Source organism: Pelodiscus sinensis, chromosome 23, assembly GCF_049634645.1.
Source record: "Pelodiscus sinensis isolate JC-2024 chromosome 23, ASM4963464v1, whole genome shotgun sequence".
In the NCBI taxonomy this organism is placed as follows: Eukaryota; Metazoa; Chordata; order Testudines; family Trionychidae; genus Pelodiscus; species Pelodiscus sinensis.
In genome coordinates, this window is record NC_134733.1 from 4,059,529 (window position 1) to 4,072,998 (window position 13,470).

General features: G+C 71.0%; 1 protein-coding gene across 19 annotated transcripts in view; it reads right to left on the minus strand.

Annotated features, from left to right (window-relative positions):
* HSPG2 (heparan sulfate proteoglycan 2) overlaps positions 1–13,470 on the minus strand; it is a 145,454-nt gene that overhangs the window by 30,399 nt on the left and 101,585 nt on the right. For 10 of the 19 annotated variants that reach the window (XM_075906281.1, XM_075906294.1, XM_075906289.1 and 7 more), the window contains 11 exons: positions 12,376–12,518; positions 11,135–11,215; positions 5,722–5,857; positions 4,881–5,032; positions 4,502–4,640; positions 3,876–4,015; positions 3,224–3,362; positions 2,493–2,644; positions 1,807–1,945; positions 568–719; positions 177–303 (listed from right to left, as the gene is read on the minus strand). In XM_075906281.1, the coding sequence (XP_075762396.1) occupies positions 177–303; positions 568–719; positions 1,807–1,945; positions 2,493–2,644; positions 3,224–3,362; positions 3,876–4,015; positions 4,502–4,640; positions 4,881–5,032; positions 5,722–5,857; positions 11,135–11,215; positions 12,376–12,518 (1,500 nt within the window). The remainder of the gene's footprint in view (positions 1–176; positions 304–567; positions 720–1,806; positions 1,946–2,492; positions 2,645–3,223; positions 3,363–3,875; positions 4,016–4,501; positions 4,641–4,880; positions 5,033–5,721; positions 5,858–11,134; positions 11,216–12,375; positions 12,519–13,470) is intronic. The other 9 variants (XM_075906297.1, XM_075906291.1, XM_075906292.1 and 6 more) reach the window with 2 other exon arrangements.

Consider the following 13,470-nt stretch of genomic DNA (forward strand, 5'->3'; position numbering starts at 1 on the left):
TCCTGAGGCTCTGGCCGAGTTCAGGATCCAGCCGGCTCTGCAGGGGCCTGGGCCAGAGCCCCCCCGGGGGGCAGAGAGCTCCCCTTGGCCCGCCGTGTCGGAGGGGGCTCAGGGCTGCCCCCGGGCGCATCCCTCGGGAGGAGGGGAGCACGGGGCCCTGCGCGGCCCAGACTCACGGTAGGGGAGGCTGCTGCTCTGCTGGATGGAGACGATGCCAGAGGCCTCCATGGTGCCGGCGCGGCAGACGTACTCGCCCGAGTCGGCCGCCGAGATCTGCAGCAGCCGCAGATGGGAGCCGGAGACCTGAGGGGGAGGGGTCCCAAGAGCCCGGAGTCAGAGAGGGAGGCCAGGCCGGAGTCTTCTGCCCTCAGCTCCGGAGCATCTGCCCTGCATCACACAGCGCTGCCCCGCCTCTGACTGGCTCACCCTCCCAGCCAGCCCCTCTGCTGCCCGGGATCAGGCCTGTCCCACCAGGGCCCCTGACGAGCCAGCCCGGGCCCGGTGCCTCGTCACCCTCCGCCTTCGGCCCAGGCAGAACCTCCTGGCCTGCCCAGCTCGCTCCCCTACCTGGTGCCGGGCGGGCAGGGCGCCCCCGCGCTTGTACCAGGTGACCGCGGCCGGCGCCTGGCCTGTGACGAGGCAGCTCAAGTCCAGGGTCTGTCCCTCGGCGACGGCGGCTGACGGCGGCTCAATCCGAATCAGGGGGCTGATGTCCATGGCTGGAAGAGCCAAGGGGGGGAACAGCCAATTCCCAGGCGCTTCGCACCCCACACCGCCCACCCCCCCCCGGTCACAGCCCAGCTAGGAACGGCCTGGCCATGTGGCTTCCCCAGCAGGAACCCCCACCCCTCTCTCCCTCCAAATCCCAAGGGGCGGCCCCCAAGCTGCAGGCAAGCAGGACGCTGCCCCCACCCCGGGGCCCATCACCCCACAGGCTCAGCCGGGGCTGCCTAGCGCCCATGCTCTGGGGCAGTGACATGGGAGTGGCGAGGCCGAGGAAACGGGAGCGATCCGCCGTGTGCCCATCTGGCTCTGTGGCGGCACCAGGTCCTGGTGGGGCCTCGAGCTCAGCGCCCCAGAACATTCCCTGGGACAGCAGCCCACAGCAGCCACCACCGCAGGGCCGGGGGGCAGCGCTACCCATCGTCCCGGTTTCCAGCAGGAGCTGCTCAGGCCCCGTTGGGCTGGGCACAGCACAGTCAGTGACAGCGTCTGCTCTGAAGAGCTAATCGGAGAAAGGGGAAACTGAGGCACGGGACCATTAGCAAGTGAGGGGCAGAGGTGGGCACGGGACCCAGATCCCCTGTGTTGCAGTGGGGCGGGGGGGGGGGGGGGGCTGTCGGCTCTGTGACCCGGGGTCCCCCTGCACTGGGATGGGAGATTCCCACTGAGTCACCCACGTGTGTATTAACCCAGACTCCCAGGCTCAGCCTTCCAGGGGGAGACAAAGGGAGGGGGGCGGAGACCAGCACCTGGCGGGGGGGTGGGGCTAGAAGAGAGTCAGTTTCTGTCTGGAATCATGGAGGAGGCAGCCTAAGCAAGGGGCTGGGATTTAGGGGCCCAGTCTTCCCCCTCTCAAGGGGGCTGAGGCATCCCAGGCCTGCCCTGGAGCCAGATTGCATCTGTGCTGGCTGTGTCCTGGAGAAGCAACAAACTCCCTCTGTTCTACTGGCTGGGGGAGCCTGTCCGGGCCACTAGGGGGTGCAGGAGTCAGGGGACCCCGACGCGACGTCCCATCCCCGTCCAGTGTTCTGCCCGCTAGGCCAGGCTGCCCCTGGGATGCTAGGCCAGGCTGCCTGGACTCACAGTAGGACGGCCCGGCGCTGCTGACGATGGTGATGACGACGGAGGCTTCCTGGACCGTGGCGCCGGCGCTGAAGCGGCAGACGTACTCGCCCGAGTCGGCCGCCGAGACCCGGGGGATGCGCAGGCGGGAGCCGGACACCTGGGGGGAAAGGAGCCGGGAGAAAGGGGCAAAGGCCCCGTCTGACATGCAGGCTCGGGGGAGGTCTCCTCAGGGACGACCCTCGGCCCCAGGTCCCCGGGCAGCGGGAAGGCCCAACCCCAGCGGTTGCCACTCCCTGGGGAGCAGTGCATCGTGGGGGTTCGGCATGGGGTGTCCGTGTGACTATTGGGAGGGTGCTATGGGGCTGCCATGCTGGGGGGGGTGGGGCTGCTCCCGAGCCAGGCAAGTCTCCTGGCCTGTGGCCCGGGGACAGGACCTTCCCGCTGCCCTGCGCCCGAGGGGGCAGCAGCCAGGGTGCCAAGCGCAGCGAGGTGAGCGGTGACACCCGGGAGACCGGCAGGTTTATTTGGGCACCAGCTCTGGGGGTAAAGCCACTTGGCCAGCGGCAGGGCGCGGAAATCCCAGCCAGGGCACGACTGGGCTGCCCCTCGGCCAGGGCCCGGGGAGACAGACGAGAGGCCAGACGTCCCGGGCCCGTGTGCACCAAACGAGCCCCCAGACCCCCTGCGGCCTGTCTGGCGCCTACCTGGTGGCTGGCGGGCAGGGCGCCCCCCCGCTTGTACCACGTGACCGAGGCGGGCGCCTGGCCCGCGACGAGGCAGCTCAGGTCCAGGGTCTGCCCCTCGGCGAGGGAGGACGAGGAGGACTCGATGCGGACGGGGGGCTCCGCGCCCGAGGCTGGAGGAGGCCGGGGGGGCGGGAATTAGAGCTGGGGGGAGGTCCCCTCACACAGCAGAGGAGCTGGAGACGGACCACGTGCCGGAGCAGGTAACCCTCCCCCTACCCCCCCAGCTGGAGCAGAGGCCCCATCAGCAGAGCCCGCCGCTGGGCTCGGGGGAGCTCTGTGCCCCATGGCTGCCGGGCACGGGGCCCGGACACGGAGCCGTTGCCAATGCAGGCGTGGAAGGACGGAGCGGAGCCGGCCAGACCGGGAGCCTGAGGCAGGGAGGGGAGCAACGCGCGGCGCGCGAGGGCGGAGGTGGGGCTAGAACAGCCGTGCCTCGGCCCCCGGCAGCCCACAGACGGGCCCCCCTCGCCTCAGTGGCCTGCAGGGAGATTGGCCCCACGGCTGCGTGCCTGGGGACCAGGCACTGGGCCCCTGGCTTGGGCGGTGAGCCCCTTTCATGGCGACAGCCAGCCCAGGGGATTCCTTCCGCTCCTGGGAGATGAGACCCGCCTCAGCCCCGCGCCTCCCGCCGGGCCTCCCAGCTGCCCTGAACCCGAAGCCAGGGCTGGCCAGGCACTGCCCTCACTCACAGTAGGGCGAGCCGGGGATGCGGTAGATGGTGATGATGATGGAGGCCTCCTGGGTGCCGGTGCCGGCGCCGACGCGGCAGACGTACTCGCCCGAGTCGGCCACCGAGACCCGGGCCAGCCGCAGGCGGGAGCCAGAGACCTGGCGGGAACGGGGCTTTGTGAGAGGAGGGAACGGAGCTGACCCCAGCCTGCGCCCCAGGCAGCCTCCCCCCCGAGCGTGGGGCAATGGACGGGCCGGGACGTCGGAGCACCCTCGCTTGCGGGGAAGGGCACACGGCCTGAAGGGTGGGCGCAGCGCCGCCGAGGCAGGGCCGGCCCAGCCCGAGGGAGCCCGACGGCCCGTCCTGCCGGGGACGCCCCACCCGTTAGCTCCAAGCGGCGCGGCGAGCCAGGCCGGCCCGGCCCAGTGGTGCTACAAGAGAGCGTGGCCTTTCCTCACACGGGCTGGGGAGCCGCTGGTTTGCCTTTCCTGGGGGGCTGGCCCTCCCCCGCCATGATGCCACAGCTCCTGGGGCAGGGCTGGGGAGCAAGGTATTGTGGGTAAGCTGGGCAATGGGGCAGGGAGCCAGAGGCAGCGCCATGGAGTCGCTGATCCGCCCGGAATCCCCCGACACAGGCCCCCGCCCCAGCCTGGCCCCCCACGGCTCCCTACCTGGTGGCCCTCCGGCAGGGCGCCCCCCCGCTTGTACCAGGTGACCGTGGCGGGCGCCTGGCCGGCGACGAGGCAGTTCAGGTCCACGGTCTGTCCCTCGGCGACGGCGGAGGAGGAGGCCTCGATCTGGATGGGGGACGCTGGAAGGGCAGAGCGGGGGGTGGAGCCAAGGACACAGCTCCCCGAAAGCTGGGCTGGGGGAGGGGCCAGGACCCCCCAGCAATGGGTAAAGCCAGGGACGGGGGTGCCCAGCCGGCAGCATGGACCTCAGGGTGACACCCAGAGGAGAGGGCAGCCCAGGGTCGCCCTTCACCCGCCAGTGAAGATCCACTTGGGGGGTCTCTTGCCCCCAGAGAGCAGCCCCAGTGCTGCCCGGTTGTGCCCGGAGAGGGTCCCTGCGGCCCGCGCTCTGCAGCCTGTGCTCGCCCTGGGCACGCAGCCAGGGGCCGGCCGGAGACACCGGTCCGCGGGAAGGCAAGGGGGCAGTGTCCGCAGGGGGCGAGGCAGGGTCTGGGAAGCACGTCCCCCAGTCCCGCATGGGAGGCCAGCGCAGCGCCCCCAGGGAGCCCCGGGGCCAGGGGAGCAAGCGCAGGGAGCCCCGGCCAGCTGGCACGGCTCAGACGTACCCTGGGGGGAGCCGGCCACGTGCTGGACAGTGACCGGGACGGAGGCCTCGCGGGTGCCGGCGCCGGTGCTGACGCGGCAGACGTACTCGCCCGAGTCGGCCGCCGAGACCTGGGGGATGCGCAGGCGGGAGCCGGAGACCTGGGGGGGAGAGGAAATGCAAGGGGGAAGAAACCAGCCCCGACGTAACCCTCAGCCCCCTTCCCCGCTGGAGATCCCAGGGACTCGCTGGGGCCCGGCCAGAGACCTGCCGGCCTCTCCTGCAGCCCGGTCTGGGACCGACAGCCGCCTGGGAGAAGGAAACGCCTCAGAGCCACACGCACGTGGCCAGGACCCAAGAGACTCCACACGGGGAGCCACGCCCATTTCCTTCAGCCGTACCTGGTGTCGGGCGGGCAGGGCTCCCTCCCGCTTGTACCACGTGACCGAGGCGGGCGCCTGGCCTGCGACGAGGCAGTTCAGGTCCAGGGTCTGTCCCTCGGCGACGGCGGAGGAGGAGGCCTCAATGCGGACGGGGGCCACCGCGCCCGAGGCTGGAGGAGCCGGGAGGGGCACAGAATCGCCAGGTTAGCCACCAAGCCACGCCCAGCCGATTCGGGGCCACGGAAGAGCTGGCGCCTCGCCTGCTGGGGACACGGTGCAGCCCCCAGGCCCTCGTGCCCAAGGACAGGCCCCACGGGCACAGAGCGGACGGGTCAGCCCGCCCACGGCAACGCTGCCTCTTGGGGACTCCTGCACCCCCAGGCGCTCCCAGGCCAAAGGCTGGAGACACCTGGCCTGTCCCAGGAGCCTTGCGGGGAACAGGTGGAGGGGTCAGGAGCTGCCCTCTGGCGCCAGCGCTGCTGGGATCCCAGGAGCCCGGCTCCCTCGAGCAGCCGCACCGGCCGTGCCGCCCTCCATCCCCAGCCCCGGCACCCGAGCCAGGCAGCTCCACATCCTGACGCTGCCGGCCATGTGGGCTCAGCCCAGAGCGACTGCGGGCGAATCCCCAGCCCAGCTGGGCTGCTGCCAGGCTCCCCTGAAGGCCCCCCGGCTGGAATCAGAACCAGCGCTCAAGGGAGGCAGGGCTGCACACGGGCCGCTCTCCGGCCAGAGTCCGGGCTCAGGGCAGACCCCGGCTCCTGCTCCCTCCTCCCACCCCGGCTAAGGGGGCAGGCCTCCTGTGAAAGTCCTGGCAGCTGGAGGGAAGCGCTGGAGCTGAGGCAAGGGCCACGATCCCTACCTCGCAGCACCACCACCTCGAGGCGGGCCCGGCCCACGCCGGCGGGGCTCGTCCCGACGCACAGGTAGACCCCGCTGTCGGCGGGCGTGATGTCGGGGATCACCAGCGTGGCGATGTCGGCGCGCTCCGAGCGGGACTGCGGACACAGCGGGGGAGCGGTCAGGGCGGGGAGGCCCCGCTGGCGCGCCCAGACGACCGTGCTGCAGCCAGGTGGCCATGCAGGCTCCTGGTGGTTTGTCCGTGGTCCTGGCCACGGGGACGCCGGACCGCAGGCAGCCCCCTGGCAGCCCGTTTGCATGGCTGTCCGATAACGACGGTCTGTCCCACCGCCACCCCGCCAGGGGAGATCCCACACGCACAGGGACACTCCTGGGAGCCACGGCTCTGCCCCCGCCGGTGCCACTGGGAGCAGGCCGCACCGGGATGTTGCTGCGCAGGCGGCGCAGACCCGTTAGCGAGGGAGCACAGAGGGCTCCCAGCACCCTCCGGGGAAGGGGCTACACTGGCCAGCGACCGGCCGGGAGGCTCAGAGGTTTTGCTGCCGACCTGCAGTCGCTTCCCCAGGGCTGACGGGGCTGCCTGCAGTCCGGATGCACAAGTGGGGGCGCTCCGGCTGCAGAGCCTCCGCACGGCCCCTGGTGCCCAGCCAGCCCCTCCGCTGCTCTGACTCCAGGCAAACAGGTGTCCCCACCCCCCAGGGCCTGGGAAACTCCCCATCCTGTTTCCTGGACTGTCTGGCCGGGCCCCGGAGCCTCGGATCCCCTGCCTGGAGCCTCCTGATCAGGGGCTGGAGGCGCTGGGCTGCCCCGTGCCCCCCAAACCGGAGAGAGCCGCGGGGGAGGCTGGCCGTGCTGCAAAGGGAACCTCCCCGCGGCCAGGGCAGGAAGGGAGGGCGCCGCCCAGCACTTGGGTGTCACAGGCTTTCGGATTCAGACTGCTCCCGGCTTTGATGTCTGAGCCTGGGTGCCTGCCACCTGCCCGGTCACTGAGACACTGGCTTCGTGTGTCCCCTCAGCCAGTGGCGTTGGGCCCCGCCGGGGAATCGCAGCCGAGTGTGCGCAGGCCGGGCGGGCAGCCAGCACACGCTGCCAGGCACAGCTCCGGGGTGCAGGCGGGGAGCAGCTGGAGCCCCAAGGGGCATCTGGCTGGGGGGCAGCTTCCCGCGCTGTCGTGCTGATAGCAGGGCCTGCCGGGGTGTGCTGCGTGGCACTTGCAAAGCATTGTGGGGCAGCCCAGGCAGGGGGGCTGGAGGGCACAGCGGGACCCCACTGCCAGGCTGTTCCTCAGGGGGCAGGCAGGGTTGCCACTTCCCGGTTTGCACCACTGACCAAGCTGCTAGAAATGCACCGGGGGGGGCCCAGTGGGGCTAAGGCGGGGTCCCTGCCCTGGCTCTGCGCTGCTCCCAGAAGCCGTTGGGGTGCCCAGCTCCTGGGGGCAGGGGCGGCCGAGGCTTCGCGTGCTGCCCCCCACCAAGCACCTGCCCTGCCGCTCCCATTGGCTGGGACCGAGGGAGCCCCCTTCCACAGGCCACCTGCTTCTGGGAGACACCCCAGGTGAGCGATGCCGGGCCAAAGCCCACGCCCCGAACCCCCTCCCCCACCTCAACCCGCTGCCCCACGCCTGAACCTCCCGCATCCTAACCCCTCCCCGAACCCCCTCCCCCACCTCAACCTGCTGCCCCACGCCTGAGCCTCCCGCATCCTAACCCCTCCCCGAACCCCCTCCCCCACCTCAACCTGCTGCCCCACGCCTGAGCCTCCCGCATCCTAACCCCTCCCCGAACTCCCTCCCCCACCTCAACCCACTGCCCCACGCCTGAACCTCCCGCATCCTAACCCCTCCCCGAACTCCCTCCCCCACCTCAACCCGCTGCCCCACGCCTGAGCCTCCCGCATCCTAACCCCTCCCCGAACTCCCTCCCCCACCTCAACCCACTGCCCCACGCCTGAACCTCCCGCATCCTAACCCCTCCCCGAACTCCCTCCCCCACCTCAACCCGCTGCCCCACGCCTGAACCTCCCGCATCCTAACCCCTCCCCGAACTCCCTCCCCCACCTCAACCCGCTGCCCCACGCCTGAGCCTCCCGCATCCTAACCCCTCCCCGAACTCCCTCCCCCACCTCAACCCACTGCCCCACGCCTGAACCTCCCGCATCCTAACCCCTCCCCGAACTCCCTCCCCCACCTCAACCCGCTGCCCCACGCCTGAACCTCCCGCATCCTAACCCCTCCCCGAACTCCCTCCCCCACCTCAACCCGCTGCCCCGCGCCTGAACCTCCCGCATCCTAACCCCTCCCCCGAACCCCCTCCCCCACCTCAACCCGCTGCCCCACTCCTGAACCTCCCGCATCCTAACCCCTCCCCCGAACCCCCTCCCCCACCTCAACCCGCTGCCCCACGCCTGAACCTCCCGCATCCTAAACCCTCCCCGAACCCCCTCCCGCACCTCAACCCGCTGCCCCACGCCTGAACCTCCCGCATCCTAACCCCTCCCCCGAACCCGCTCCCCCACCTCAACCCGCTGCCCCACGCCTGAACCTCCCGCATCCTAACCCCTCCCCCGAACCCGCTCCCCCACCTCAACCCGCTGCCCCACGCCTGAACCTCCCGCATCCTAAACCCTCCCCGAACCCCCTCCCCCACCTCAACCCGCTGCCCCACGCCTGAACCTCCCGCATTCTAAACCCTCCCCGAACCCCCTCCCCCACCTCAACCCACTGCCCCACGCCTGAGCCTCCCGCATCCTAACCCCTCCCCCACCTCAACCCGCTGCCCCACGCCTGAACCTCCCGCATCCTAACCCCTCCCCCACCTCAACCCACTGCCCCACGCCTGAACCTCCCGCATCCTAACCCCTCCCCCACCTCAACCCGCTGCCCCACGCCTGAACCTCCCGCATCCTAAACCCTCCCCGAATCCCCTCCCCCACCTCAACCCGCTGCCCCACGCCTGAACCTCCCGCATCCTAACCCCTCCCCCGAACCCTCTCCCCCACCTCAACCCGCTGCCCCACGCCTGAGCCTCCCGCATCTTAACCCCTCCCCGAACCCCCTCCCCCACCTCAACCCGCTGCCCCACGCCTGAACCTCCCGCATCCTAAACCCTCCCCCGAACCCCCTCCCCCACCTCAACCCGCTGCCCCACGCCTGAGCCTCCCGCATCCTAAACCCTCCCCCGAACCCCCTCCCCCACCTCAACCCGCTGCCCCACGCCTGAACCTCCCGCATTCTAAACCCTCCCCGAACCCCCTCCCCCACCTCAACCCACTGCCCCACGCCTGAGCCTCCCGCATCCTAACCCCTCCCCCACCTCAACCCGCTGCCCCACGCCTGAACCTCCCGCATCCTAACCCCTCCCCCACCTCAACCCACTGCCCCACGCCTGAACCTCCCGCATCCTAACCCCTCCCCCACCTCAACCCGCTGCCCCACGCCTGAACCTCCCGCATCCTAAACCCTCCCCGAATCCCCTCCCCCACCTCAACCCGCTGCCCCACGCCTGAACCTCCCGCATCCTAACCCCTCCCCCGAACCCTCTCCCCCACCTCAACCCGCTGCCCCACGCCTGAGCCTCCCGCATCTTAACCCCTCCCCGAACCCCCTCCCCCACCTCAACCCGCTGCCCCACGCCTGAACCTCCCGCATCCTAAACCCTCCCCCGAACCACCTCCCCCACCTCAACCCGCTGCCCCACGCCTGAGCCTCCCGCATCCTAAACCCTCCCCCACCTCAACCCGCTGCCCCACGCCTGAGCCTCCCGCATCCTAAACCCTCCCCCACCTCAACCCGCTGCCCCACGCCTGAGCCTCCCGCATCTTAACCCCTCCCCGAACCCCCTCCCCCACCTCAACCCGCTGCCCCACGCCTGAGCCTCCCGCATCCTAAACCCTCCCCCACCTCAACCCGCTGCCCCATGCCTGAACCTCCCGCATCCTAAACCCTCCCCCGAACTCCCTTCCCCACCTCAACCCGCTGCCCCACGCCTGAACCTCCCGCATCCTAACCCCTCCCCCGAACCCCCTCGCCCACCTCAACCCGCTGCCCCACGCCTGAACCTCCCACATTCTAAACCCTCCCCCGAACCACCTCCCCCACCTCAACCCGCTGCCCCATGCCTGAACCTCCCGCATCCTAACCCCTCCCCGAACCCCCTCCTCCACCTCAACCCGCTGCCCCACGCCTGAACCTCCCGCATTCTAAACCCTCCCCCGAACCCCCTCCCCCACCTCAACCCGCTGCCCCACGCCTGAGCCTCCCGCATCCTAAACCCTCCCCCACCTCAACCCGCTGCCCCACGCCTGAGCCTCCCGCATCCTAAACCCTCCCCCACCTCAACCCGCTGCCCCACGCCTGAGCCTCCCGCATCTTAACCCCTCCCCGAACCCCCTCCCCCACCTCAACCCGCTGCCCCACGCCTGAGCCTCCCGCATCCTAAACCCTCCCCCACCTCAACCCGCTGCCCCATGCCTGAACCTCCCGCATCCTAAACCCTCCCCCGAACTCCCTTCCCCACCTCAACCCGCTGCCCCACGCCTGAACCTCCCGCATCCTAACCCCTCCCCCGAACCCCCTCGCCCACCTCAACCCGCTGCCCCACGCCTGAACCTCCCACATTCTAAACCCTCCCCCGAACCACCTCCCCCACCTCAACCCGCTGCCCCATGCCTGAACCTCCCGCATCCTAACCCCTCCCCGAACCCCCTCCTCCACCTCAACCCGCTGCCCCACGCCTGAACCTCCCGCATTCTAAACCCTCCCCCGAACCCCCTCCCCCACCTCAACCCGCTGCCCCACGCCTGAGCCTCCCGCATCCTAAACCCTCCCCCACCTCAACCCGCTGCCCCACGCCTGAGCCTCCCGCATCCTAAACCCTCCCCCACCTCAACCCGCTGCCCCACGCCTGAGCCTCCCGCATCTTAACCCCTCCCCGAACCCCCTCCCCCACCTCAACCCGCTGCCCCACGCCTGAGCCTCCCGCATCCTAAACCCTCCCCCACCTCAACCCGCTGCCCCACGCCTGAGCCTCCCGCATCCTAACCCCTCCCCCGAACTCCCTTCCCCACCTCAACCCGCTGCCCCACGCCTGAGCCTCCCGCATCCTAACCCCTCCCCCGAACTCCCTTCCCCACCTCAACCCGCTGCCCCACGCCTGAACCTCCCGCATCCTAACCCCTCCCCGAACCCCCTCCCCCATCTCAACCCGCTGCCCCAGCCCTGAGCCCCTCCTGCACACTGGACGTCTCACTTGCGGGTCTGCCCTGCAGCCCACCCCCTGCCCAGCTGGGCAGATGTGAGTGAGGACGGGGACAGCGAGAGGAGCGAGGGGGGTGGATGAGCTGGGGGGCCAAGGCTGGGAGCCAGCAGGGCAAGCAGGAGGTTGGTGCCAGGCCAAGCACAAGCACAAGCCGGCTACCTGCCGGAGCTCCTGGAGCCGCTGCCGGATCTCCTGCAGGCTGGAGCCTTGGAAGTGAAGGAAGCCAGAGGCAGAGAGAGCCTGGCAGAGAGAGGGCGGCAGAGTGACAGGGGGGGGGGGGGGCAGCGGGGGGGGGCGCATGCGTGGCCTGGGGAGAGTCTGCAAGGCCCCCCTGTGACCAGCCTGGTGTGGGAAGCGGCTGGGGGCTGGAGCCAGCAGCAAAGTCCTGGCCCCGCGGGGGCCCAGCCAAAGGCGCCTAAAGCAGTGGGGAGCGCCCCAGCCCCGGGCCGCAGCCCCATTGGGTCTCACCCAGCCTCAGGCCGGCCCCCAGCGCCCCCAGGCTGTGGGGCACCCCAACCCCCAGCACCCCCAACCCCCAGCACCCCCAACCCACAGCGCCCCCAACCCACAGCGCTCCCAGCCTGCCGGGCACCCCCAACCCACAGCGCCCCCAGCCTGCCGGGGCACCCCCAACCCACAGCGCCCCCCAACCCACAGCACCCCCAGCCTGCCGGGGCACCCCAACCCACAGCGCCCCCAGCCTGCCGGGGCACCCCCAACCCACAGCGCCCCCCAACCCACAGCACCCCCAGCCTGCCGGGGCACCCCAACCCACAGCGCCCCCAGCCTGCCGGGGCACCCCCAACCCACAGCGCCCCCCAACCCACAGCACCCCCAGCCTGCTGGGGCACCCCAACCCACAGCGCCCCCAGCCTGCCGGGGCACCCCAACCCACAGCACCCTCCAACCCACAGCGCCCCCAGCCTGCCGGGGCACCCCAACCCACAGCGCCCCCCAACCCACAGTACCCCCAGCCTGCCGGGGCACCCCAACCCACAGCGCCCCCAACCCACAGCACCCCCCAACCCACAGCGCCCCCAGCCTGCTGGGGCACCCCCAACCCACAGCGCCCCCAGCCTGCCGGGGCACCCCAACCCACAGCACCCCCCAACCCACAGCACCCCCAGCCTGCTGGGGCACCCCAAACCACAGCGCCCCCAGCCTGCTGGAGCACCCCCAACCCACAGCGCCCCCCAACCCACAGCACCCCCAGCCTGCCAGGGCACCCCCAACCCACAGCGCCCCCCAGCCTGCCAGGGCACCCCCAACCCACAGCACCCCCAGCCTGCCAGGGCACCCCCAACCCACAGCGCCCCCCAGCCTGCCAGGCCCCACACCTGGTTGCAAGCCTTATTGCTTCAGCGTACACCTCGAGCCCGGCCCTGCCACGGGAGCTTTACCTGGGATGGGAGGCTGCCCCCTTGTTTCTCCCAGGTGATGGTGGCCGTGGGGGAGCCAGCTGCTCTGCAGTACAGTCTCACCGTGCTGCCCTCCTGCACCTCTGTCCGCTCCGGGCTCACCTGCACCTGCGGGGTGCTGGCACCTGCAAACAGGCAGCAGGGCAGAGCTGCAGGGTCCGGGCAGGCCTGGGCGCCTACAGCAGGGCCAGCCTGGCAAGGGGACCCCACCTGTCTGCCCTGCCCCTCCCCAGAGCACCGTGGATGACACGCATCGACCCCTGCCCCCCCTCGGTGCTGTCCGTGGCACGCACCGACCCCTGCCCCCCCTCGGTGCTGTCCGTGGCACGCACCGACCCCTGCCCCCCCTCGGTGCTGTCCGTGGCACGCACCGACCCCTGCCCCCCCTCGGTGCTGTCCGTGGCACGCACCGACCCTTGCCCCCCCCCCCGGTGCTGTCCGTGGCACGCACCGACCCCTGCCCCCCCCGGTGCTGTCCGTGGCACGCACCGACCCCTGCCCCCCTTGGTGCTGTCCGTGGCACGCACCGACCCCTGCCCCCCCCGGTGCTGTCCGTGGCACGCACCGACCCCTGGCCCCCCCGGTGCTGTCCGTGGCACGCACCGACCCCTGGCCCCCCCGGTGCTGTCCGTGGCACGCACCGACCCCTGGCCCCCCCGGTGCTGTCCGTGGCACGCACCGACCCCTGGCCCCCCCGGTGCTGTCCGTGGCACGCACCGACCCCTGGCCCCCCCGGTGCTGTCCGTGGCACGCACCGACCCCTGCCCCCCCGTGCTATCCGTGGCATGCACCAACCCCTGCCCCCCAGGCATTGTCTGTGGTACACGCCGAGCCCTGCCCCCCCACTGGGCACTGTCCATGGTACGTGCCGACCCCTGCCCCCGGACGCTGACAGTGGTACACACCACCCCCCTCCCCAAGGTTCAAAGGTGCCTTACAGTCATTCCTACAATGGGGCTGAGTCTAGCTCATCCTCCCTTTATTTCACAGCTGGGGAAACTGAGGCACAGACCCCCGTGCCCATCCCAAGCGCGCAGAGAGCGAGTGGTGTTCTCTGAGCTGTGCTGCTCACGGCCA